The 23809-nt window shown below is 49.0% G+C and overlaps 1 protein-coding gene across 6 annotated transcripts in view; it reads right to left on the bottom strand.

The window, feature by feature from the left end:
• Dop2r (dopamine D2-like receptor) overlaps positions 1 to 15437 on the bottom strand; it is a 150058-nt gene extending 134621 nt beyond the window's left edge. For 4 of the 6 annotated variants that reach the window (XM_076803268.1, XM_076803267.1, XM_076803271.1 and 1 more), the window contains exons 1-2: positions 13855 to 14885; positions 7036 to 8147 (exon numbers count right to left, since the gene is read on the bottom strand). In XM_076803268.1, coding sequence (XP_076659383.1) covers positions 7036 to 7803 — 768 coding nt within the window. In that variant the 5' untranslated portion in view covers positions 7804 to 8147; positions 13855 to 14885. Of the gene's footprint in view, positions 1 to 7035; positions 8148 to 13854; positions 14886 to 15215 lie in introns of those variants that run through there. The other 2 variants (XM_076803270.1, XM_076803269.1) reach the window with 2 other exon arrangements.
• Between the last annotated feature and the right edge of the window lie 8372 nt (positions 15438 to 23809).

The raw sequence follows: 23809 nt of genomic DNA, 5'->3' as shown, positions 1-23809 counted from the left end.
GAGAGAGAGAACGAGAACGAGAGAGTATATTTTCCCTGTAGTTAATATCGTTAATATTTCGAAGGTATACATTCGCTTACCTATTCTTCTTAATGTGTTTTCGTGGCGTTCGAAAGTATTTCCTGCAAGTGTTTCGGTTGAAATCGGCCGAAGCCAGGAGCAATACCTAGATGTTTGAACGGTCGTTGAAAATTCGGCCGCGACAATGACAGGAGAAGCAAGCCGTCGGAAGTTGGCGAACAAGGGATGGTTTGTGTTCGGCCGGGCCATCAAGGCCAAACGATTGCATGGTCTGTATTCCCCGAAGAAAAGTGCTTCGGTGCTTGTGCTACGCGGGCATTAATATTCATGTTGGCGGGCTGCTGGCCGATGGTTTGAACCGTGTGTACACAGCCCGAATCAAAACTGGCCCGAGTTGGCTAAGTAATAAGCGTGCATGCGATGAAGTGATCTGTGTTATTAACATAGACCTTGCCCCGGCTCGGCGATCTATCGTGTTATTCCACTCGGTGAAACGGGCCGGAGCGGTTAGGCCGGCATCGATTCAAGGGATCAGAGGGGTCTCGCCAAGGAGGATGAAGGGGTTGGAAATTACTCGCGGTCACGCCAGCACACCCTCGACGCACACCCTCTTCCTTCGTCCTGCCGAGCTTTCCCATTCCAGTTTCTCTTCAACGTTCTCGTCGTCCTTCGTAATTTTCTCCGGCCGCCGCGCCGCGACGCCTTACGTCTTACGTTGTGAACGCTTTGCCAAAATTGCAATAACTCGCCGAGGATTCCGCTTTGATCGCCGACCGGCGTCGCATGCGCAGACTACCAAATTTGCAATAGTCTGCTACGGATTCCGTTTCGATCGTCGACCAATAAGACACGTGACTCTCGCGTAGATCACTGGCACGTCGCGCGTCGAATCAACCTCGAGAAGACAAGGGGGGAATTCGAAAGGAAATTACGAGCGCAAGTAGTTCTGGCAGAACGCGTCGCTTAGGCAGGCGTTCTCTCGTTCGCCGGCGAATGGAGAGAAATCATGAAGACGTCTCGCGGTGCAATAAATCAATGGAATACCAGGTACGCCTGTCGGCAATAAACCCGTAGGTATATAGCAGCGTCGTGACTCCATCGAGCTAATTTGAATCGTTCGACGTGCTCGAGATTCTTATTCCATTCGATCGGTCGTGGCCATTGCGAGTAATACCTAGTCGAGTTCCGATCTAACGATAAGTGTGCACTTTCAAAAAGTGCCCCAATAGAATGTTGAGCTACCCTCAACACGACACGAGCGTGCAAATGGTTCATTCGGTCCGAGTTCCTATGCTACCAAGCACAAAAGGAATAAAAGCTAAAGGAAATGCTTGCGAAGATTCAAGAGTTAATAACAGACGAGTTACCCGAAAGTCAAAGAATTACATCGTGTCTAGAATTATTTGATCAGTTCGAGCAACGGTAACGAACATGCAGACATACGAATCAGACTTGCGCGCATCCTTCGTTAATTTTGCGAACCGCATCAAAACGAGAACGTAACAGTGAAACACAAGCGCAACTATGAATGCATATTCATCCGTGGTCTGGGTGTTACTCGCTAATTAAACACGTGTTACAGTTACACCGCTGCGCTGTTACAGTTTCGGCGCGCGTGTATTAGATTCGGAACACATCCGGTATGCATTGAAACATTTTTTGCCCTCATCCCTCATCGACAAACTATACCGGGAAATTTCAATTAAAAATCAGCATCCCGATCGATGAGGGTGCATGTATCTGTAACACGGTATCGTGACATAGTGGATGTTATAAAAGCCCCGGTAAAAGCGAAAGAGTGCCGACCCACATATAAATTCGAGAAAAGATTTACGGTGACGCCTGGCTTCGGAGTGCAGCGGTGTAGATAGGGAGGGGGGGGAGGGAGAGAGAGAGAGAGAGAGAGAGAGAGAGAGAGAGAGAGAGAGAGAGAGAGAGAGAGAGAGAGAGAGAGAGAGAGAGAGAGAGAGAGAGAGAGAGAGAGCGGACTATGCAGCTGGTCTCATCGTGCCTCGAAAAATATAATAATAACGAAACGACTTCTGCTCGGGACGGAACTCTAACCGGTCGAACCGACGTGACCGGGAAACATAAATTAATGTATTGCCGGGAACCAGTGTACGGAATGCTCCGTCATTCGACAGCTAAATTGTCTCGCTTTAGCCTTTCACCCCCACCCCTAAGAAACGTGTAATGCACGGCGACACACATTTTCTGGACGAACGCATCTCGCATGAAAATGCTCCGACTACTTACTTTCATTACGGTGTTAAAGCGGCCATCTGGCGCGCTCTCGCCGCGTAGAAAATATTCTACGAGGGCGGTAAAGGGAAAGAAAAAATTATGGATAAGAGGGCGGCGGACACTAATAACCGAGCAAATTGGATGAGGAATTACGCGAGCATAAACTACGGTCGTCGGCGGGGAACGATTAGACGACGACAGTGTGGAAAATGACCGACAATGGAGGGAATTGCGAGAGGCTGGAAGCTCCGCTTCTTATTATCCGCACTTTGCCCGGCCGACATTCTTTGCGTAATTAATTTATTCGTTCTACTCGTGGAACGGCGTCTAACGCGGCAGAGGGAAATTCAGAGAGGAATTAAAATCCTTTCGGTGTCCGCAAGCTCCGTTGTAGAGCGCGATATAACGACCCCGGTAAGGATTTAGAAAAAAGAAGAAAAACGAAAAAAAAAAAAGGGAAAAGAGGGAAGAAAGAATTTTTGCAAACTCATGATTCGCGTAACCGTAAAAGCTTAGAACTGCCGGAGGACCGATAAAAGCGAATTACCAATCAGCGGACGGTGCCGCGCCGCGCCGTTCCTCCGAGATCACCTTCGTGGAACTTTCTTCTCGAATAAGAAAGTTGTAAAAAGAATATTCGAAACTGCGCGCGGTAGAGATCGCTGCACTCCTGCCAGAATACTAGACTCCTCGATCGTACATCGCCATTAAATGGTCCCGGTAATGGAGACGTCCAACCAGCCACCAGCTCCCCGAAGAATTGCACTGCGCGGAAACAGCTGGCCGATGGGAACTCGAACTTTCGAAATTCTCGACGGACGGACGGCCGGTCGGCCGACGACGTAATTCGTTAAGAGAGACAAGGGAAAACTAATTGTCTGGTTATATTGTTAGAAGTAACGGAAATATGATGGTGTACAAGCTGCGCGGACCACGCCGTACGATAAATCGGTCGATTCGAAGATAATAGTTTATTGTTCACGGGTCTGTTTTCTACAAGGGTTCCCCGATGAAACTCGACCAAGCCGAAGGAAGAATGGAGGAACTCTGGCGTTCAAGCCCGTGCACCTGATTAAAGTGCTTCGATGGTGAAGCAACGCTCGCGACATTATCGTCGCGACGCATTTACAGGCGCAAACGCGCATCGCTAAACCGTTTAATGCGAAACTAGCGCACGATCGTTTAAGCGGTGGACGAGGGATTTTAGCACGCTGCATCGTGTTAATATACAGCCGGGGACGTCTCGATTTTATCATCTCGATAGGGCCTCGAACACGATGGTCGACACGTCGGTTATACTGTCCCTTCCATTCCCGTTCACGTCGTTAATCATCATTCGAGGAGCTGCTGACGCGAAAGCGAACATGACAGCCCAATGGACATTTCAGAAGTTACGCGAAATTGATTCGTCTGACGTACAGCAGAGTAAATAACAACAAGAGCGACGCACGCTTCACTTTGGGGCCAGTAGTCGATCATAAGCTCTAACGAAACGAAACGATACGATAGTCGTGAACCTCGTCGAGTCCTTTCTTGCCCGATCGGAAGAATTATTAAGAGGTGTAAAGTGGAATTACAAATTATTAAGAGCGTTTATTCGACCGTTGACAAACGGCAAACATTGCTTTAACCATCACACCGATAGGATAGTCTTTAACGTGGTCCAAATAAGTGAATCATACAATTAATTATTGACTCTGTCGCTGGAAACCGGGTTCCGTTTAAACGGGCGACGAGCTTGGTTAATATTGACGGCCACGTTATCGGAAATACCGTCGGGTGCGATTTAATAATAGAACGGGTGCGTTTTCCATTTCAACGCGCGAGCGCACTTACCTGCCCGAATCTCGAAACGCCGCCTAAATACTTCCTGGCCGGCTATTCGCGTCCAACTGCACGGTTGTCCTCGTTATTATTTCAACGGGCCCCTTCGCCTAATATTAGAACGCACCGTGAATCCTGCGGAAGGATCGTCTTCGGGGCTCATTAGGCTCCGTGTCGCTCGCCTAGAATAAATTATACAGTCTCCTACAAACTACACACCAGCCCGAGCCAGCAAAGCTTAATTGATACAAACGAAAGGAAACGACACGTGCAGCACGGCTACTCTGTGTACCGTATGCTGTGCTCGAGAGTCGGCCACGCAAATGTCGGGCTTGCGAAACAGATTTTCGCGACGCGACGGGGCTAAGCATCGTGACACGCGAATCTATCCGACGGTCGGAAACGTCGATGGAGCGTCGCGTGTATGCCGATGCGAACAGAGGGGAAAAAAGAGAAGAGAGCGCCGTCAAATTCGGAATGGGACCCGTTGCGTCCCATTAATCTGCGCGGAGAGCCTTTTTTTACACGGCTGGTTTGGCCTACGTTTCATGGGGCACGCGAACGACCGCGCGTAATAATCGCGCGACAACGAAACAGAAAGCGTAAGACCCAACGACTAAAACTTGGAACGATACGGATGAAATCAGTGGTTTGAACAGACCGTGCTGTAAGTTCGCACGGTAGCATTTAGAACTTTCCACTGTTTAGTACCCTGTGTATGTATCTCTTATTATTAAATAACTCCGAAAGCAACTTCGAGCTACCAAATACACCAACTTTCGAAACAGTGCGATACCCAAAGTTTAAGAGTTTCGTGTTCGGATAGCGCACTCTAGCTTCCCTAATGAATCCCACCCGGTATAAAACCTGAAGAGCAGCCCCATCGGGCGAATTCGCAGGAAACCAATCGCGCGAGTAAATCCCTCACGGAGTTTTCGTCGTGCCGCGATTTCCAGCGGTCCCTGGATAAAAGTACCGGCGAGAATGGCCGCGATGCCTGGAATACGAATAACTGGCCGGCCCCGAAATTCGACGCGTTTACGAGATCTTTACGACCATTCGATCCGAAATTTCCTCGCCCGGTCCCTCGAGCCGACGCGACGCGAGGTGACGCGAGACGACGGGAGACGACGCGAGAAACCAGCACACTTTCCCCACCGTCCCAATCATGGAGCCGTTATCTTCGTTCATGGGAAAAGTTTGCATCCCGCGCGTCAACCTTTCCGCAAACTTCTATTTTACCCCGGAAAATTGCCTACGGCACCCGCGTACATTGGCTCTCGAGGATGTTGTTTGTTCCCCGTGCCACAGCGAATCGTTCGGGATGACGGGCATAAATGAAATAGAAGGGTTATCGAGGAATCGTGACTGCCACCAGCGAGACTTCCCCGTTCGTTCGGCGTTCCTCGTGAAACAAAGCACTGCTTCGTGTCGCGTGTTTCCTTAAGACTTATAGCTGAAAATAGAAGCCACTAATGGCGGTGGATTTAAGAATAATTCTCTTAGCGACCGTATTCGGTGTTTCTATTTTTGCTTGGGCTCCTGCTCGTAGCTCTAGCGAGAAACAAAAAAATTGGTGGGGCTGGGGCGGGGGAGGGGGAGATCATGTTGTTACGGGATGTATGTTTTAAATCGGGCAAATACTCTTTCGGAAGAGCCGTGTGCCGAAGACGGCGTGCAGTAGTGTTTACACTGGTGGCGCTAATTGAAATTCCGTGCATTTAAACGAGCTAAGTATTGATCGAAAGGCGAGATCCAATATTTGTCCAAGTTCGGACGCGGACGCTAGATAAACACAGGTTACACGCAAAAAAGAGCGCCCGGAGCGGAGCCCGTTTGACAATCGTGTGCTTGTGTGTGTGTGTGCGTGCGTGCGTGTGCGTGTGTGTGTGTGTGTGTGTGTGTCCGGGGCCAGTCATAAAGGTCCTGGAACGAAAGTGGGTCACGCGCTATCTCGGGAATCATGTCCGTCACTCGAAGAATTACTCAAATTGCTTTAATTAACTAATCCTGTTTTCGTTCGGTACACGTACATATATCCCCGGGACTGCCGGGGCCCGTCGTCGTTTGCTCGATAACCAACCCCATGAACAACTGCCAGCTTCCCTGTTCGATGAATCCTGGATGTTACCCCCGGTTTCCTGTTCGAATCGCCTGCCGCGTACTTTTAATCGTATCGGCTTCGTAATTGAATTTCCGGATCGGACGTCGCGGAAAAGCGACCAAATAGAGAGACGGAGAAAAAGCATAGTGTGTGTGTGTGTGTGTGTGTGTGTGTGTGTGTGTGTGTGTGTGTGTGTGAGAGAGAGAGAGAGAGAGAGAGAGAGAGAGAGAGAGAGAGAGAGAGAGAGAGAGAGAGAGAGAAACTCTTGGCGTACCAACTTGGAAAAGCTTATCGATTCCGGGAACAATAAATAAAACTCGGTCTTAAATTAACCATAATTAAACCACGTCCGGTTTTTGCCTCCATCGCCGAGAAAATAGGAGCTTCGCGGCGCGAAGCAAAGCTGCGAGTAATACCAGCTTCTAATTACTCGCGCGGAAGCTCACTTGCGCGAATTCCAAAGAAGTTTGTACCCGGATACAGGTTTCATTAACCGCGGCAAGATAACGGCCGACAACCATGCTTTTTATCGGAACAAAAGGCCCGTAATTAACTGCGTAATGTTCCATTGTACGCGGGAAACGAGTAGAACGGTGCGGTTAAACGCTGCCGAATGGATTCCGGCTGCGCGTCTTAGAGGATCGAGGAGAAAAAATACTTTCGCAGAGATAATGGGAGACATACGTAGACCACTTAATCCAACGATAAAGATTCAACGATTTCACATGGAACTATGGTACTTTCGCGGACTATATTTCGTGCGAGACTTCAAATGGGACACCGAGTGGACAACTGGCCACACGATACAGTGTACGGAGAATACGTTTGAATCGCATGCTTACCAGAAAGTAGACAGCGTACGGCATGACGAGCACGGCGACGAGCAGATCGGCGACAGCCAGGCTGACAATGAAGTAGTTGGTGACGGTCTGCAGGGCTCTCTCGCGCACCACCGCGAGAATGACGAGCACGTTACCGAACAGCGTTAAACACGGCACGATCACCAGAATTAGGGCCCACCAGCTATTGGCGTCCGTTTTCTCGTTGTCGGCGGCGGGCCCGCACTCGCCGACCGTGACAACGCCGGCCGCGGTTCCGGCGACGATCGACGACGTGCAATTCACGCTCCCATTCAAACTCAGGTTCCCATTGCCGGCGTAATAGGTCAGGTTCACGAATTCGTTCAGCTGGTTGAAGTAGCCGTTCAGGTCCTCGAAGTCGAACAGGTCGGATATGCCGGTGTAGTTGTCGTTGGCGATCGTCGACGACGAGAATCCCGACGACGAGGACGAGGACGCGGACGAGGACGTGGACGAGGACGAGGACGAGGACGACCACGATGACGACGAGGACGACGACGAGGACGACGACGACGACTCGGTGAACCACGAGTCGGTGAACGTCGAGCCGGTCGTCGTCGAATCGTTGTACCAGGACAGCTCGACGCCGTTGCTCGGACCGTTCCCGTCGTTTCTCGAAAGGATATCCTCGTCGTCGTTTACGATGGTCACATCCGCGTTGAACAGTTTGTCCGGGTGTCGCGGCTCCTCCAACGACAGGTTCCTCGCAATGGATCCGAGCAGAGACGACCCGTTCCCCCTCGCCGCCATTTCTTCGGAGATCTACTTCGGATCCTGCGCGACTCGAGGCCAATTACGAGATCTTTGAGCGTCCTGGCTGCAAACCCGTTTCTTCGACTTTGCCTGGCATCCTCGTGACCTGTTTTTCTCTACTTTTCCGATTGTCCCTCTTCTTCTCTCTCTCTCTCTCTCTCTCTCTCTTCGTCCTTTCTCTTTCAACAGTGCTCACCACGACAGCGATAAGGCTCTCTTCGAACCTCCGTGCACGCAGGAAACGAGGTGCTGCGCCCCGTCCTCTCTAACCCTCCCGCCGCTCGCGCCGACCGCCGCCCCTGGCTTAGGCGCGTATCATTGAAATCCCTCGCCGAGAATCTCTGTAATGGGAAAAAGGTCCGTGGTCAATGCGATTGCTTCTATATCCTACCCACACCCCGCATACCGCCCCGAACCATACGACAAACCGGACGCTTGTGAAATGGAAGCGCAAACACCGGCCACGCGGACCATGTCGTGCAAAGAAATTCCAGTCTGATGGCATCGGGCATTTAAGCGAAAATTCTAGGCAGCTTGAAAAATCCACCTTTCTTGCGTTCTCGGGTTTCTTTGATATTGTTTTCGAAAATCTGCCTGAGTCGATGGATCCATGAATCACAGAAACGAATGACACCGGGCAATAACAGAATTAAAAGAAAAGCCACGGCTCCCGCAAGCGGACAGGTTTGGAGGTACTGCTGACTCTCGCTGTCTCGGTGGTAAAAGGTTCGAATACACCACGAGCTGGAGGGGTGGATTGACAGATGGACAAGCATTACCGTCCTTCTCTTGGCCTTCTGGCCCGGTCACGCTACAAGGAGCGAGAGAGAGAGAGAGAGAGAGAGAGAGAGAGAGAGAGAAAGAGAAAGAGAAAGAGAGGACAGGGGAGATCTCGAGAGACGCTTGGAACGCAGCATTATCCTGCAGGGACCCTCTTAAGGACAGAAATCATCTCCTTATCCCTCGGGATCGTCCGTCCCCGCCGATTCCCCTGTTCTACATACACTTAGCCGGCCTGCTCAAAGTGTATCGTGGCTCGCTATCTTTCAAACTATAAATTCCTCGGCGGAAGATGTCGCCGGCTGTGAATTTCGCGCGATATATGAGCGTAATGGCACTCAAAAGCGTTAGGAAAATGAGGTAAAACGAGAGCCACCGAGCACGCCACTTTTAAACTTTCAAGCACCTTGACACAGGCGCGGCGAGACCGTATGTATATGTACCCGGTGGCCGGAGATTTTCACAACGATTTTTCACCGCCAGATCGTGGTTTGCTGCTTCGCGGAGACTAACGCGACAGATATGGGTGAAACCCTTTTACGAAACACACTCATTTTTAAACGCACGTATACTGACCCGCAATCACAGACGCCGAAACATTACAACGTTACCGCGGACGTGCGATCTGAAAAATCATTTTTTCAAACTACTATAAACAACGTAAAACGTGTCTGATTTTGTTCCACCTAGAATTAGCATTTGTTCTATTGTGCGTTCTATTCTGACCTGGCACTCCGTCCCCGAGAGTAATGTCATCGTTGTAGAACAAGGTTGACTAACATCAGGAAATCATTTTGAATTTGAATGTACGCTTCTTGACCTCCTTAGCGCTGCTACACAGCGAAACAGCTTTAGCCGTCAACATTCCAGAGCATCCTGCATAGAATGTGTTGAACGGGAAGCCGATGGGAGTCGCTGATAAATAGCTCAAAGCTGCCGTCACATCGCGCAGCGACTCGTAAAATATGAGGCGCATTACGTAATAATGAACGGTGCTCAATTTTGACAGCGTAACTGATGCAATATTTACGTGGAACGTCGCCGGGAAAACGGAAGACCATTGGACAGGAGGCGAGACATCGCGCTGCCACGGTAGGGCCACGCTTCTCCCTTCTACCCTTTATCCCTTTTTAAATCGCTCCCGGTCGCTGCCTCTTTACATCTTTTCCACCTTCAGCACGCATCATCCCCTTCTAGGGGCTTCCCTTCAGCTTTCCTAAGAAAAATTTTATACGCGAAAACGGCTGTCACTCGGCGCGATCGTACTAAATGTCAACGGCGAGACAACGCCGCAGCGAACTTAAGATTTAGTATTCATAGTGTGTAAAGTGTACATTGTCTCTTTTTAATTATACGAAATAGTCAATATATATATATATAAAAATTTGTCCTGTGTCCTGTGTCCATTTGAGAGTAAAACTGTCGCGAGTTACTCTCGACTCGAGAGTCTCGAGAGTCTGAAATTGGCCAGTGTACACACTATCGAGAGTGCTATCGGAGAGTGCTATTCCTTTCGTGCAAAATAAACCCTGACGAATTCGACTCTCGAGAGTAACTCGTGACAGTATTACTCTCAAATGGACGCACATCCTTGGCAACGGCGAATCAGAGATCCGATCGCGGATTTGTTATTTGTCATTGATAAACGTTGAACCGAACAAGCCGTACTTTGCAATTAATTATTAATCCATCGATTTCACGAGAATCCCGGTGACGCTCAACGTTACGTTTCGCAATCTCGGATGACGTTTTATCATGTTTATAATTAGTCGGGCAGGAACGAAACGCGTTTCCTTTGGGCGATATTCTTTCGCGAGTCCCGGCCAGGAGAGAGCACGCCTGATATCTGAATATGTAAATATGCAAAGTAACGTTATAATACCGAGTGAAGAATGTAGTGTTGAAATTTCGTTCCCGAATGGCTGCTCTGTTATTTGCAACAGCGCGTGCTCGCGCTCTCTTTTTCCGACTTTCTTTGCGGGCTGCACACATGCCATTACATGCATTATTCCCCGCACGTATGCAAACCAGAAGGACACCGGTTCTAACGTTCCCCCCTCCCCCACCCTCACCACCTGTCGATTTTTCTTTTTCCGGAACGCGAAACCGCGCGCCGACTAATGTACCGTAAATTTTCCGTCAGTCAGGTCGATTTACGGGTCCCGTTCCAATACTTTCTCCGCGCCGCGCCGCACCGGGCCGCCGCCGGATTAAAATCTCTCGGCCGATGACAGTGGTAAATATTTCGGTGTACGATAACGTGACAGTCACGCGCAACCCTGTCAAAAAGCTTCGCGCATGAAATGTTTGTTCAACTACCCGAACGCGATTAATTCGTCCCGTCCGGTTTTTACTTTCCTTCTGGAACGGCCGTTGTCAACTGTTACCGCTATTTCTTTTCACCGACTTTCTATCAGCGCTGTAAACGCGAAACGCATTTCCCTCGAAGAGATTGCGAGATAACCACCTAACGCGTTCACCTAACGAGTCATCGAACAAATTTCACTCAACTTTTCATTGAACTTTGAAAAATTTACTATTGTACGTCGGCGAAGGAATTTTTCCGGCACAACTCCAGTCTCGAGACAGCGCGCATAAAACTGTCAGAACACGCGAGGCTTGCTAGCGCGTGACAAATCAGTGAGAAGGTAAATCCGCGACGCATAAAGTCCTCGAAATTTCCCAAGCGTCGCGGAAATATGCCGGTAGCTGTGGAATATATTGCGAACGCGACCAAGGCAAACAAGCACAATAAGGCTGCGTACAAGCCGGAATTATGACGTCGCGGGACGAGCATTGCTCGCGCACCGACGACGCACACTGGCTCCGTCTGAAAAAGTTTAATAACTCTTCGACCGTCAAACATATTGGAATGATGTTTGAATTGAATATTTTTTCGAAAAATTCCTTCTCAAAGATATAGAACGCGCTTAATATCGATTTTATATTTGTTTCTCGGATTTCGAAGAATTCGCCAGGAAGTCGTTGCGGTTCGCCGCGGTGCATCGAATTCGCCGAGTTTTCAATCGGTCCGCTCCGCATCAAACGCCTGTCGCTAGCTCGAAAATCCATCGGGATGCGTGTTCTCCGTGGAATTGCGCAGAGGAATCGTGACGAAAGTAATCCAGCACGCGGAAAAGAAAGGCTTCGGGCCCGGTTTCGTTTCCCGAACACGAGCCCAATATGCAATTCATTCCGCGGCGAGACGGTTTCTGTCTCGGAAGAAATGAAATCGTGCTCCGCAAGATTGATCGTCCTCGCAGCTTACCTGTACCGTGCGATCGCGGAGGAAACCTGTACCGCGGTGCACTACGGGAAACACGACTGGCAGACACATCACTCGGACTAATCATCGAAATAATTTATCATTTATTTCCGAGAATTAATGGCCGAGTGCAAAGAGATCCCTTTTTCGAGATTGCTAGGCTACTCGTGCGAATACACGTATCGAATACGTCCGAATACGTACGATCTACACAGTTTTCTCATAAATGCGTAAAATCCGAGAGTCCTACTTACGAGAGTCCTAGTGCGAAGCGACTCGAGCAAATTGTATATTGTTACTCGAGCTGTTTTCCACGAAACTTGAGCCGAACCAGCAGCTATCAGCTATTAATGTGCCTTCGGATCTGGCCAGAATAATTCAATATAATCTAAAGGAGCCTATTTCCCGAGCCTGTGTAGTAATCATTCTGATGTAAAACGATACCGCCGCCGCGTTAAGTAGTAAAAGCACGCATTAGGTCCGGCAGTGGAACGGCCGGTAATAAGGTCGACAGCACGAAATTCGACGGTCATTATTCTTGCGGCTTATCCTGTTCCTCGCGCGAATGCCGGAACAGCGTTAATTCAAAACGTTCTTGACCCGCGAGATTACGAATATCTGCTACTTTACGCACGCTATCCGACTTTATCTCCCTAACCGTGCCCCCCGAACAGTGTTGACACGACGGAAATTATAGCGGGGACCAAGTAACTTGTTCGGGCTCATCGTTAAGCAAGTTTAACTCACACACACACACGCATTCTCCCGATGCTCCCGTAATTTTCAGGACCGAGCAAGAGAAATGGAACGGCCGATAATCTAGAAACACGTCGACCTATTCGATATAATTGTAACTCGCGAAATTATCACTAATTAATAGAACGCGAATGTTCCTCCACCTCTCGACACTCTCTGTCACCGCTTTTCGATTATTGGCTGCGAGAGGTAGCGAAAAAAGAGCGATGCAATCGAAACACTGGTGACACTACGAAAAAAATAGGACACCTGCGTAACAACATGTTGTACTGTAAAGTTCTCACTCAAAGTTGCCAAACAGAAATACCGAGCAATCAAAATGGTTTGTATTCTCTCGTAAAAAAAATTACAAGATCGCATTTACTCGCGAGTCCCGATTTATATAGCAATTTCTCGCAAAAGAGCCTTTGTATTTTCAACAATTGTGAAACATGAAATTTCCAGTCACTCGTTTCGTTTCGCGTGTTATTTCAACTGCTAACACGCCCGCCACGATCGTTCTATTACTCCATCGTTACACGAACGGCGTGGTTATGCTTTATTCGATGCAAAGCATTCTCTTTGCGATACGAGAATATTCAACGAGAAAAAGTAATTAATTTTTTCAATATTCTACGAAGCAACGAGCATAAAATTAGTTTCGCTTTTTCTATGTGAAATACGAGATCATGGTCGTCGGTCACGTGGAACGCGTTCATCTTGGAAATATGTGATACTGCATACGTAATTGTACTTTTTTCAAGTTTTGAAATAATAACGACCCGGTAACTATAAATTACATAAAACGGCGCTATCGTGTGTAAACATGAAATATTTCGATCATAAATATTCGATATATGTATTTGAAAAAAGAAAAAGCAACCACTCGGACGCACTAGAAAATGTTGATTCGACTTTCTTCGCGCAAGGTATAAGATCGCTTGGCACGTGCGCAACACCGGCAGCGAGCTTCTCGAGAAAAAAAAATTCAGTTCCGCGCGGACCATCTATCGTCGACGATCCGTTACGTTTAATTTACCGGCGCGGCGTTCGGCAATCTGGGCAGGTAAGCGGCTTCCGTTGCCGGTCGCGGTGGCCGGTCGAATTCCGTTTTAATTAATAGCGATTAAGGTCCGTTTAGCAATTCAAATCTGGCGTGGCTACACCCTTGACACAGCGAGGCATTTCTCGGTCAAGAGAGGCCCACGGTCACGAAGACATCCGACGCAATCCCATAGCAATCGCTTCGAGGCGCGATCGTTACTCACCGTGGTTGAACGGCGTGACACGTTCGTTGCCGTTGCACCGTCGATCATCCATGACCATTCGTTCGTCAACGATCCCGTGCCGTGACGTGCCGTGACGTGCCGTGCCCGTGCCGTGACGTGCCGATCGGGGGATCCGCGCCGCGCGAATTCTCTGGTCCGCGTCTCAATGGGCGCGCCGCGACCTTCTTCGACACCGAGGAATCCACCGGATCAAAGCGTAATCCGGAATCGACGTCGATTCGCCCGAGAACTTGCTCATGGTGTCACGCGCTCGTCGCCGAGTGCTCCTCGTGCCTTTCCCATATTCTGCGCAAGATCGACGTATCGTCGTATCCACCCGTCTCTCTTCCGTTCCGTGTGTCTCCTCTGTTCCTGTATCTCTCCGTCCCGCGCCCTACGTCTATGTCAGGGGGATGATCCCCAGCACCGTGACCCAACCATAAAATACACGGAAGTCGTCCTAAGCCCCGCCATTCACCGGCGGCAGATCGATTCAATATTTTCCAACGAGATCGAAAACCTCGCTCCACGCGCGCACACACACCTATACGTACACACTCGGCACACACTATTCAATCGAGGCATCGACTGGCATTGTGCTGCCCTGCACGGGTTATTATGTTCGCCGCGAGATCGTCCGACACCGAAGGGGAGAAAGATCCTCGCTCGACCCGGCTCCTTCGTCAACCCCTGCCGGCCGACGAAGGAACGATCGAGCGATCGGTCGGATCGCGTCGGAGGATCGCGTCGGAGAACCGTTTAATCGGACATCGCCAGCACATCGAACCAATCTCGGCCGGTCGATCCTCCAGCATCGAGCAGGAAATTCAACCGATTAACCTGGAACGCGGAGAATCCTTTGGCCCGAAGGGACGTCGAACGTCCGGCGTGCTCTCCATTAGCCGCCGCGCACGATTTCGATCGATCGTCGAGCCTCGTTCTTTAATTCACACCCGATCGGTCGGTTAGCGTTCGGCTTTCTCCCGGTTGTCCCGTGCATTCTCTCTCTCTTTCTCTCTCTCTCTCTCTCTCTCTCTCTCTCTCTCTCTCTCTCTCTTTCTCTCTCTGTGTGTGTGTGTGTGTGTATGTGTGTGTGCGTCTCTCTCTCTCTCTCTCCCTCTCTGTGTCTGTCTCGCGCGCGCGAGCGAATCTAGCCGGTCCGGGGGTCTCGTGCAACGCGTAGTACACTCGAAAATAGTTTCACACGCGATCGATCCGGCGCTCAGACGATTCGGTCCACGGAAAGAACGGACATCCGTTTGACGACCCCCCCTCCCTTTGTACGGTGGTGTGTCTGTCGATGGGCGTAGTTGGACGTTGGACGACGCGCGACGGTGAACGAGGACGCCACTCGAGGGTACCTGTGGATTCCGCTGGACAGGATCGCCTCGAACGAGGAGCCCCGAAGAAGACGAAAACCCTTCAAGGGTTCTCCTCGACGATCCGATCGAGTCCGGTCGGCCAGGATCGCAAGACTACGGCCGACGTGTCCGTCGGTCTCCCCGTACTCGTCCACATTCTCGGGTGGTTGGTGTGTCAGGTTGCTCTTTGGATCGACGGGACAGCACTTCCGAGCCACGTTGTCGAACGAACGCCGAGCGACTGGCTGTCTGGTCGAGTTTCCACACCACCTCGAATCCCGAAGCTCGCGCGTTCGCTGGAGATCGAGGGAGGGAAGCAGCGATGGAGGGGGTGGAAGCAACCCTCTCTTTCCAATGGTACGCGCACACGCTCCTCGCCACCCCTAATTCGCGACTCCCTGCTTTCTCCTTTTCCTTTCCCATTCTCTCCACCCACTGCCGAAGAACGATCGTACTTTTCTTCTTCTTCTTCTTCTCCTCCCTCTTCTTCTTCTTATTCTTATTCTACTCGATGGCCACCCTCACCACACCAGCCCCGAAATCAACCCTTTTCCTCTTCTTCTTTATGACACGGAACTTTGAAACTCGCTGGATCAGCCGTTTGACAATATTATTAGGTTACGGTCTCGGCTCGGAACCGCTTTAATGTAGGACGTACGAGATCACTGTCGCTTTTAATTACGACCGTCATCGACGCCATCGGCTGTGATGATACCTCTGTGCGGACCGAAGAGTCGATGATGATTTTATCGGTTCTTTCGTTAACGTGTGTTACAAGACTATAATGGAAATCGGGGAGCAAGTTTCATAGGTACATTTTTCAGTTTTTCATTTCCAAAATTTTTGTTCGAATCATTTATTTGTTCGTTCGTTTTGAGAGTGGTGTCAATTCGCCTGCCTAGATATACAAGACAGTGTATTTTTACTCGTTCCAAAGATCACCCACTAGAGAGACAAACCAACTCCAATTCGTTATCAATTGTTGCGCCGCGAATGGGTTTTCGTTCTCGCAGCTTAATAGAAGGCGAAAAGCATTGCCAACCGGAACAGAAAACAACAGTTGTTTCCCGAACTCGACGGTACAATGTTTCATTTGAAAACGCCAGACATAAAAGACCGTGCCGTTTGTTTATTGTACCGTGTAGAGCCGTTTCAAACGGCGCGTATCCGAAGCCCGGTCCTTAAACGTCCGTTTAAAAAACTGATCTGAATTCATTCTTGATTCTTCTCCGGAGATCGGAGGATTCGATGAGAAGACGTTAAGGATGGCACACGGCGGAGAAGACGGTTAAGAAGACGGTGCTCGAGGACGTAAAGAATTTTCACAGCTTTGACGTCAGTCACTTTGACGAGGAACAACGACCGCCCGAAGAAAAACGAAGAGTTCCGCGCACCCTTTTGCACCGATGCTGAAAGAAGCCAATGAAAATCGCCGACGGATCGCCACTGTTCGTAACCGACGTTATTTTAACGTGTATCACCGTGGAATCGTAAAATCCGTGGCTCGAGGAAAGGTTAAGTGAATTTATAGTTTCCAATTTTCCGTTTGTCGCCGGTCGCCGCGCCGCGCCGCTCACTTGCGACACTCTACGAAAGCGAGAAAGCGGTCTCTGATTTCTGACTGGCGCAAGATTACAAACTATGCTTCCCGTAGGTGGAATTGTGCCTCTGCCGGATTCGAGTCTGGTCCAAGCTAGATTTGGATCGTGTCGACGCCCGATCTACGTTTGTTGGGCAGTCACTCGTTATCGCTCGTGTTTCATTCATAATTATATTGTCCAGAGACAAAGATCTTGCAACGCAAAGAGAAAAGTGTCTATGCTTAAATCGCACAGATGTGAAGTGGATTGTAAGTCTGACTTCTTACAGGTTTGGATCAGGGTAGCATGTTGGATTCGGACTAGTTCCTTGCCAGGCTCGTACCAGATTGGATTTGAATAATACTGATAATAACTTGAATAATTTACAACTGACCACTTTTTCGAGATATCCAAGCCACTATAAGGCGTCAAATTACCATTGGGCGTTTTCGAAACGGCCTGTCCGAAGAAACCATATTAAAAAATAATAATGCTTTCCGGCCCGATGGGAGCGGCCCGTTAACTCGGTCGTTGTTTTCCCGTGAGCTGCGTGGATACGAAATAACGAGGTGAAACGAAGATACCCGTCCCTGGCGGGATAAAACCCGGCTCCGTTCAGGCGGAATTTCATTTCGCGAAACAAATAGTATTGTTTTATTCACGTCTACGCCGACAGCGTGGAACGGCCGAGGCACGACCGGACAGTCTCGCGCGAGAACTTTTCCACGCCTTACCCACGGTGTAGACGTAAAATTCCAGTTTGGAGCCGAAGTCGGAGCCGGAGCCGGAGCCGGAGCCGGAGCCGGAGCCGGGCGAACGATGAATTTTCAATGAACGCGAGACAAATGCGGCTCGCGCGTATCCGAACAGCATAGAGGAACGGATGGTAACATGGCCCTCTGCTATAAAACTTGGCCCTTGCTCTAGATTTCACAGGACGAACGTTACCGTCTGACAAGGTGATCCGATGCGAATCGGTCGCGATGCTGAATCTTACAGGTTGCACGAGTAGCCGGTATTGCGGCGCACCGGATGCGAGCCCTGGCCTTTGGGAATTCGCAGCTCGACCTGACGCGAGCTCTCGCTCTGATTGGACTCGCGTTAAATTTTCACCATGACGGGGACCGTAACGTTCAAGACGACGCGACGTCCGATTAATCTTTCAATGATCCACGGAGTCCTGAATATTTCCTTCGATCGGATTCGCCACTGATCGAGCCTTTAATCGACTTGTTGCGTTACGGGCTGTCAGCGAACTGTTTCGTCCATTTTGTTCATCAAATACACAAATACGTTGATCGTGACAACGATTACCTAGCCGTTGTCGTCATACAAAACTACGTAGCGAAACAACGTCAATTTTCAAATATGATAAATTCAACGATACAGTGGTCGGTAAAGAAGAGTGTATCTATATATACCATCTTCCAGTCATTTCTGTTACATGTTTTTTCGAAATCGGAACATTTATGTTTTTTGTGCTACAGGAGGACTCGTCTAAAATTCGAGAATGGAACAGCCCACCGCAGCTGCATATTCATTGATTCCGTAGCCAACGGAAAACGTCGTTTACGGATACGAACGATCCGAGGAGAAGGAAACAGGCTCGCTCGGGGGCTCTCCGCGATTACATCATTAACTTGTCGTCGGTGAAAACGATTCGACGAGGCAAACACGACGGCGGTTCCTGTCCCACCATCGGAGCCCCGACCAAATATTTAACCTATAAACAACTAGTTTCTGCTCGGAATCGAGCCACTTACACGCCGAGTCTGAAAATTATCAATTCCTATTTACAACGTACGAACGACATCATCGATTCCCCTCTATCCGCTCTGTTGCGGATAGATTGAATACCGTGTTCCACGGTTTACCGGTGCTTCGAATCGATGGCCTGCGGCATCCGCTCGTAAAACAAATGCGCAAGATGAGACACAGAATTTCGGCGAATGAAATGCAAAGCGATAAGCTGATGGGAATTTCCATGTATATTACTTTGTCGAATTGTCGCGCTCGAACATAGAATCGAGATTATCCGATCTTTCCGGACGTTCTAAGCGAACGAACGAACGAAAATAGTATTACTATCGCCGTGTTACCGTCGCGTCGTGTCGCGTCGCGAGGAATCGATCCCTGGTGAAATGGATCGTTCGAGATCTATTTGAATAGCCTGAATATTTCATTGGGAGGTGCAGTACTTTGCGAGCGGAGGTGTCTGCCCCTTCGATAAACAATCTCCAATCTTCGCTCATGTAAAATGGAAACGGGGACACGGTTCGAAAAACTCTGAACACATTGTTACAGGCGTCAGGAATCGATCGGAAGGTTTTTACGCAAACCGGGGAGAGCCAGCCGTCCAGCTTCTCCAGATTTTGACAAACGATCGCCGGCAACGATCGCCGGGGGCGATCTGAAATTTTGTCGCGCCTCGTCAAAGCCAACGAAAGTCCTTGGTGCTCCGATCAATTTCACGGTCATAAAGGGCATCCTGCACTATTACCCGCTTTATGCGCCCGATCTCCCTTGTTCGCACTTCTCCAGGATCTATTTCGGAAGAATTATCGGAAATCCGTTGATTTCCAAGGTAGAAGAGAGAGCCGGTTCCTATTAATATTCATGAAGGGAACGTTATTAAACCTAGAGCGGTCCTTACAATCCCAATTCATTCGGGATTTATCGCGGGAACGCCGGAAGGATTAATCAAGCCGAGTAAATAATTAAAGCCCTATCGTTCTCTGCTTAAATCCCCGTAAAAATGCGCTAATTCGTAAGACGAATTTTGCGGTGGCCTGGTATCCCGGTTTCATTATTCAGCTATTTCGGAGGGAGAATCTCAAAGCGAGTGGTAGAACTCTGTTCTTGGTCGGCCTCGGCGAAAGAGAAACAGAAGCAGAACAAGGAGAAGAAGAAGAAGAAGAAACAGTGTTTGAGGAAAATTTGATTTTAATTAATACATTTCAGCTGAGCCGCGCCGAGCCGGTAGAATCATCGTTCACGCTGGATAAAACGTTGTCTTGCTGTTACAAACTCTAGAACACAATTACTGTTCCTTGCGAAGCGGGAGAGCACTCTCGTTCAAACTATTAAGAACGAAATTTGAAAAAATTCGACTTGGGACAACGGGAATTTTTCATTAACGCATTCCTACGAAGCACTTGTGAAACAAGTGGTGCAGAGCAGTGTCTGGTCAGACACTACTCTGCACACGGCTCGGTCAATATCATCGCCACGCTGAACAGGACCTGCCGCTGATTGTCAGTCGGAATCCGCCCGCTGTAGTATTACTATCCGCTATAGTAACGAATAAATCCATTCGCCGGCCCCCAATATGAAATTGTTAATAGAGCACAGTTTCTTTTCTCTTTTTCCAAGGTATTGGCATGATAAATACGTACGTTAGTAACGATAGTACCCTTTGCTTGAGCGGGATTCTTTGGAAAAGATGTTTCGTTGCACATCATTCCAGCAAGTAGAAACGGGGCAAACTGGTCAGACATAGTACTCGACACCGCTTCGATAGCACGGAAAATTTCATCTTGTACTTTCGATAGGATTTTTGTTACGTCTTACGTTTTTTATTTGGAGGAAATCTAATCTGTTCGTTGAAGGATTACGAATTTATTTACCGATCGATAAACAGACTCTGCAGACTCTGCCGCGGGCGGGCGATAACTACCGGCGACAATTTTCACTTGGAAAGTCACGGTGCAGCTCACTCCGTACGCAGCTATCTAATAAAATAGCTAACCGTGGGTATCGATTGCCTGCTTCGTTCTATCGTGGACACGGGACGATCCTCGAACTACTTGGAAACTTCCTGCCAAACTTCCCCGGGACAAGCAACATCCTTCGTGGAATGTTAAGAAGATCGCACCGCCGGATATTGCTGTATCGCAAGTTTCAATGAAATTTCGGAAAAGATGGCGCGGCTTGTTATTCGGGGGGACCAATTGCGAACGGAAATTATGGTCGTGTGTACACGGTAACGCGAGGGGACCGGAGGTGATTGACGGGCCGTTTAACCTTATAAATCGCATGGTCGAGCGCGATCAGCGAGCACGATGTAACGAAAATACCTGGTGGCGTAATCGGTCACAACGTACCCCGACACGACAGTGAATTCGGCGGGACACTCTCGCGTCTTGGAGCGCAAAACACATGATAATTCCGTGCAACGGGTCGAATTTCGACAGCGGCGCGGAGGAAACGCTCGTCGATGGAAATATGATTACGCCGGGGCCAACAATGATGACGCTGATACGAAACGGATGATCGTGACGTTCCAATGGATCCGGTCGTCGGATCGCATCCAGCTGTGCGCCCCTAACCCGTTTTACGGTTACACCGTTCGCTTAGTCTACACTCGCACCTACGAATTATTTTTTATGGTTCAACAGTTATTCAGCAATGTCCCGTACTTTTTCAGTCGGGGAGCGAATCCGTTTCGTTCGCGGCGACAAAATATTTTCGCTATAAATAAATTTGAAACGATTTTCGACAAACCGCCCGCGGCTTCGCTGTCAACAACGGCTGCTATCGTTCAATAAATCGCGTTTAATTCCGCGATGTATAGGCGACGACGCGACGCAGCGTCGCTTCCTGCTGGAACGCGCTGTGCCCGCCCGAGCTGATCAATGAATGTTGATCGCGGTTTTTTAATACCGAAGGTCGGCTCGATATTTTCAGAAACTTTGGCGAACTGCGAGGCTTCGCGTAAATAATGCAAGCTTGGCCGAAACTATTCAAGTAAAATATTAGGAATGAAACTTTTCCCGCAACGACTGCAAGTGGCATTTTTTCCTTTTTCTTTTTCTTTCTCCAATGGCGTGTCCACTTCGAAGATCAAAATTTTCAGCTGGTTTCCGTCTAATTGCCGCCGCCTCTGTACAGGTTTCCGCCAGCAGCCGCGGAAAACTAGTGTATCGAGGAAATGGCTCGGCATTTCCAGCGAATCGGGCCAATATAATACGATCAGTGGCCATGTAAATGTAATCTCTGTGACTTCTAGACCCGCGGTGAATGCGCAGGAGCGCCTGATAAGGCTTCTTTAATCTCGAGGTGAATCCGCGGGGGCGCGAAGCAGCACTTGGCAGCCGATATCGTCCTGGGAACCGGGAAACTCCCTTTCAATTTTCCCTTTAACCGCGCGGAAGATTGCGCGGATTAAGGCGAGGCCCGCTCCCTTTCTGGCCACGGATCCTGGGCATAAAAGTCGAATCGGCTGGAAACCGCCAACATGCGCGCGAACCGACGACGCGTCTGCGTCTGTGAACTTTAATGAAATTTGCGAATCGGATATTTATGGAGGGCTTCTCCCGCGGAGAGATGCCTGCCGAGAGAACGCCGACTCATTTTACTTTGAAATATTTCCTGTCCAAGCGACCAACCTCTTCAAGCCCTGTGTTATTCATGAATATGCTGATTATCGCGCTTTCCCAAAATGCTAATAGTAGAAAAGCGCATCCACCCCGCATCTGCCCCGTTGTCCGTAGACAGTCTATTATCAGATCCACCGATAACACGTTATAATCTACCAAGTACCTGGAAAATCCTTCGTAAACTGTCTAGTTTCTCGCTATTCTGAGATTCGAAAAGATTCTTTCTCTTTCCAAGATCTTCAGAGAAGATCTCAATTGAAATTGCGTTCAATTGAAATGTTTACTCTATAAAAGATTCGATCGACAAGTTTATCTACCCATGGCTAGGAAGGGGTTGATGTATTCCACCGACAATAAGAGCAATATTGGAAAACGGAATAGGAGATTTGGCAAAAAACATTTGCTGCATAAAAATAGTATTTAGCCACCATTCTTTTGAATGACAAACGGAATGACAAGCCCAAGCTTGTAGCCGATTAGTGTTCAGGATTTTGCCGCTGGGTGGCGCCACATACATCTTCCGCCAAAATCTCCAAACAGCGCCATTACATCGTAGTGGCAAAACGCCCAAGCTTGTAGCCGATTAGTGTTCAGGATTTTGCCGCTGGGTGGCGCCACATACATCTTCCGCCAAAATCTCCAAACAGCGCCATTACATCGTAGTGGCAAAACGCCCAAGCTTGTAGCCGATTAGTGTTCAGGATTCTGCCGCTGGGTGGCGCCACGTGCATCTTCCGCCAAAATCAGCAAACAGCGCCATTACTTCGTAGTGGCGAAACGCCCAAGCTTGTAGCCGATTAGTGTTCAGGAGTCTGCCGTTGGGTGGCGCCACGTGCATCTTCCGCCGAAATCTACAAACAGCGCCATTACTTCGTAGTGGCGAAACGCCCAAGCTTGTAGCCGATTAGTGTTCAGGAGTCTGCCGCTTGGTGCCGCCACGTGCATCTTCCGCCAAAATCTACAAACAGTGCCATTACCTCGTAGTAATTCCCATTCCTGCCGCTTATTGCACTACTCCTTCTGGGAATATCGGCCAGAATCATTTGTTCTGTTCTTTAGGGGTTGGATAATAACAGAGAGGAAACGAGAGTGCTCACGAGCGGGATTTTAGTGTCTCCGGTATAGTGCTGCTTCGTAGTCTAATTTGTAGCTTCGACGAGAACCTGTATCATCTTTTTCTCCTGGACCGGAACCTGCATCATCTTACGTGCATCATTAGCAGCGGATTCCAAATAATGCCAGAGTGAATACTACTTCTATGTCAAAAGAGGCTCTTCTATGTACGCTCTGATCCAGCCTAAAAGATGATGCAGGTTCTAATACAGGCTAAAAAGATGATGTAGGTTCTGGTCCAGGTTAAAAAGTTGATACTGGATCTGTCAGGTGTATAGTCTATGGCCGTGCATTGCCATGTGGGTGAGCCTTTAGGTATTACATTGTTGGGTACCGTTTCACATCTCGGACACTTTAGTTCGTGCCCTAAAATCACATGTTGTTCCTTTGATGCGGTAGTGATGGAATTTTATTATATTATTATAAATAATGCTAAGGGAGAGTAGCTGATGTAAAATATTCGGCTCTAGTGGCCGCAGGGCGCGTAGTCTAGTTGTATGCGTATAGGTTCACGGTCGATGTT

The sequence above is a fragment of the Halictus rubicundus genome, chromosome 18 (genome assembly GCF_050948215.1).
Source record: "Halictus rubicundus isolate RS-2024b chromosome 18, iyHalRubi1_principal, whole genome shotgun sequence".
In the NCBI taxonomy this organism is placed as follows: domain Eukaryota; kingdom Metazoa; phylum Arthropoda; class Insecta; order Hymenoptera; family Halictidae; genus Halictus; species Halictus rubicundus.
Note: the sequence above shows the minus strand (reverse complement) of the source record. Positions and strands in the feature narration are given on the sequence as shown.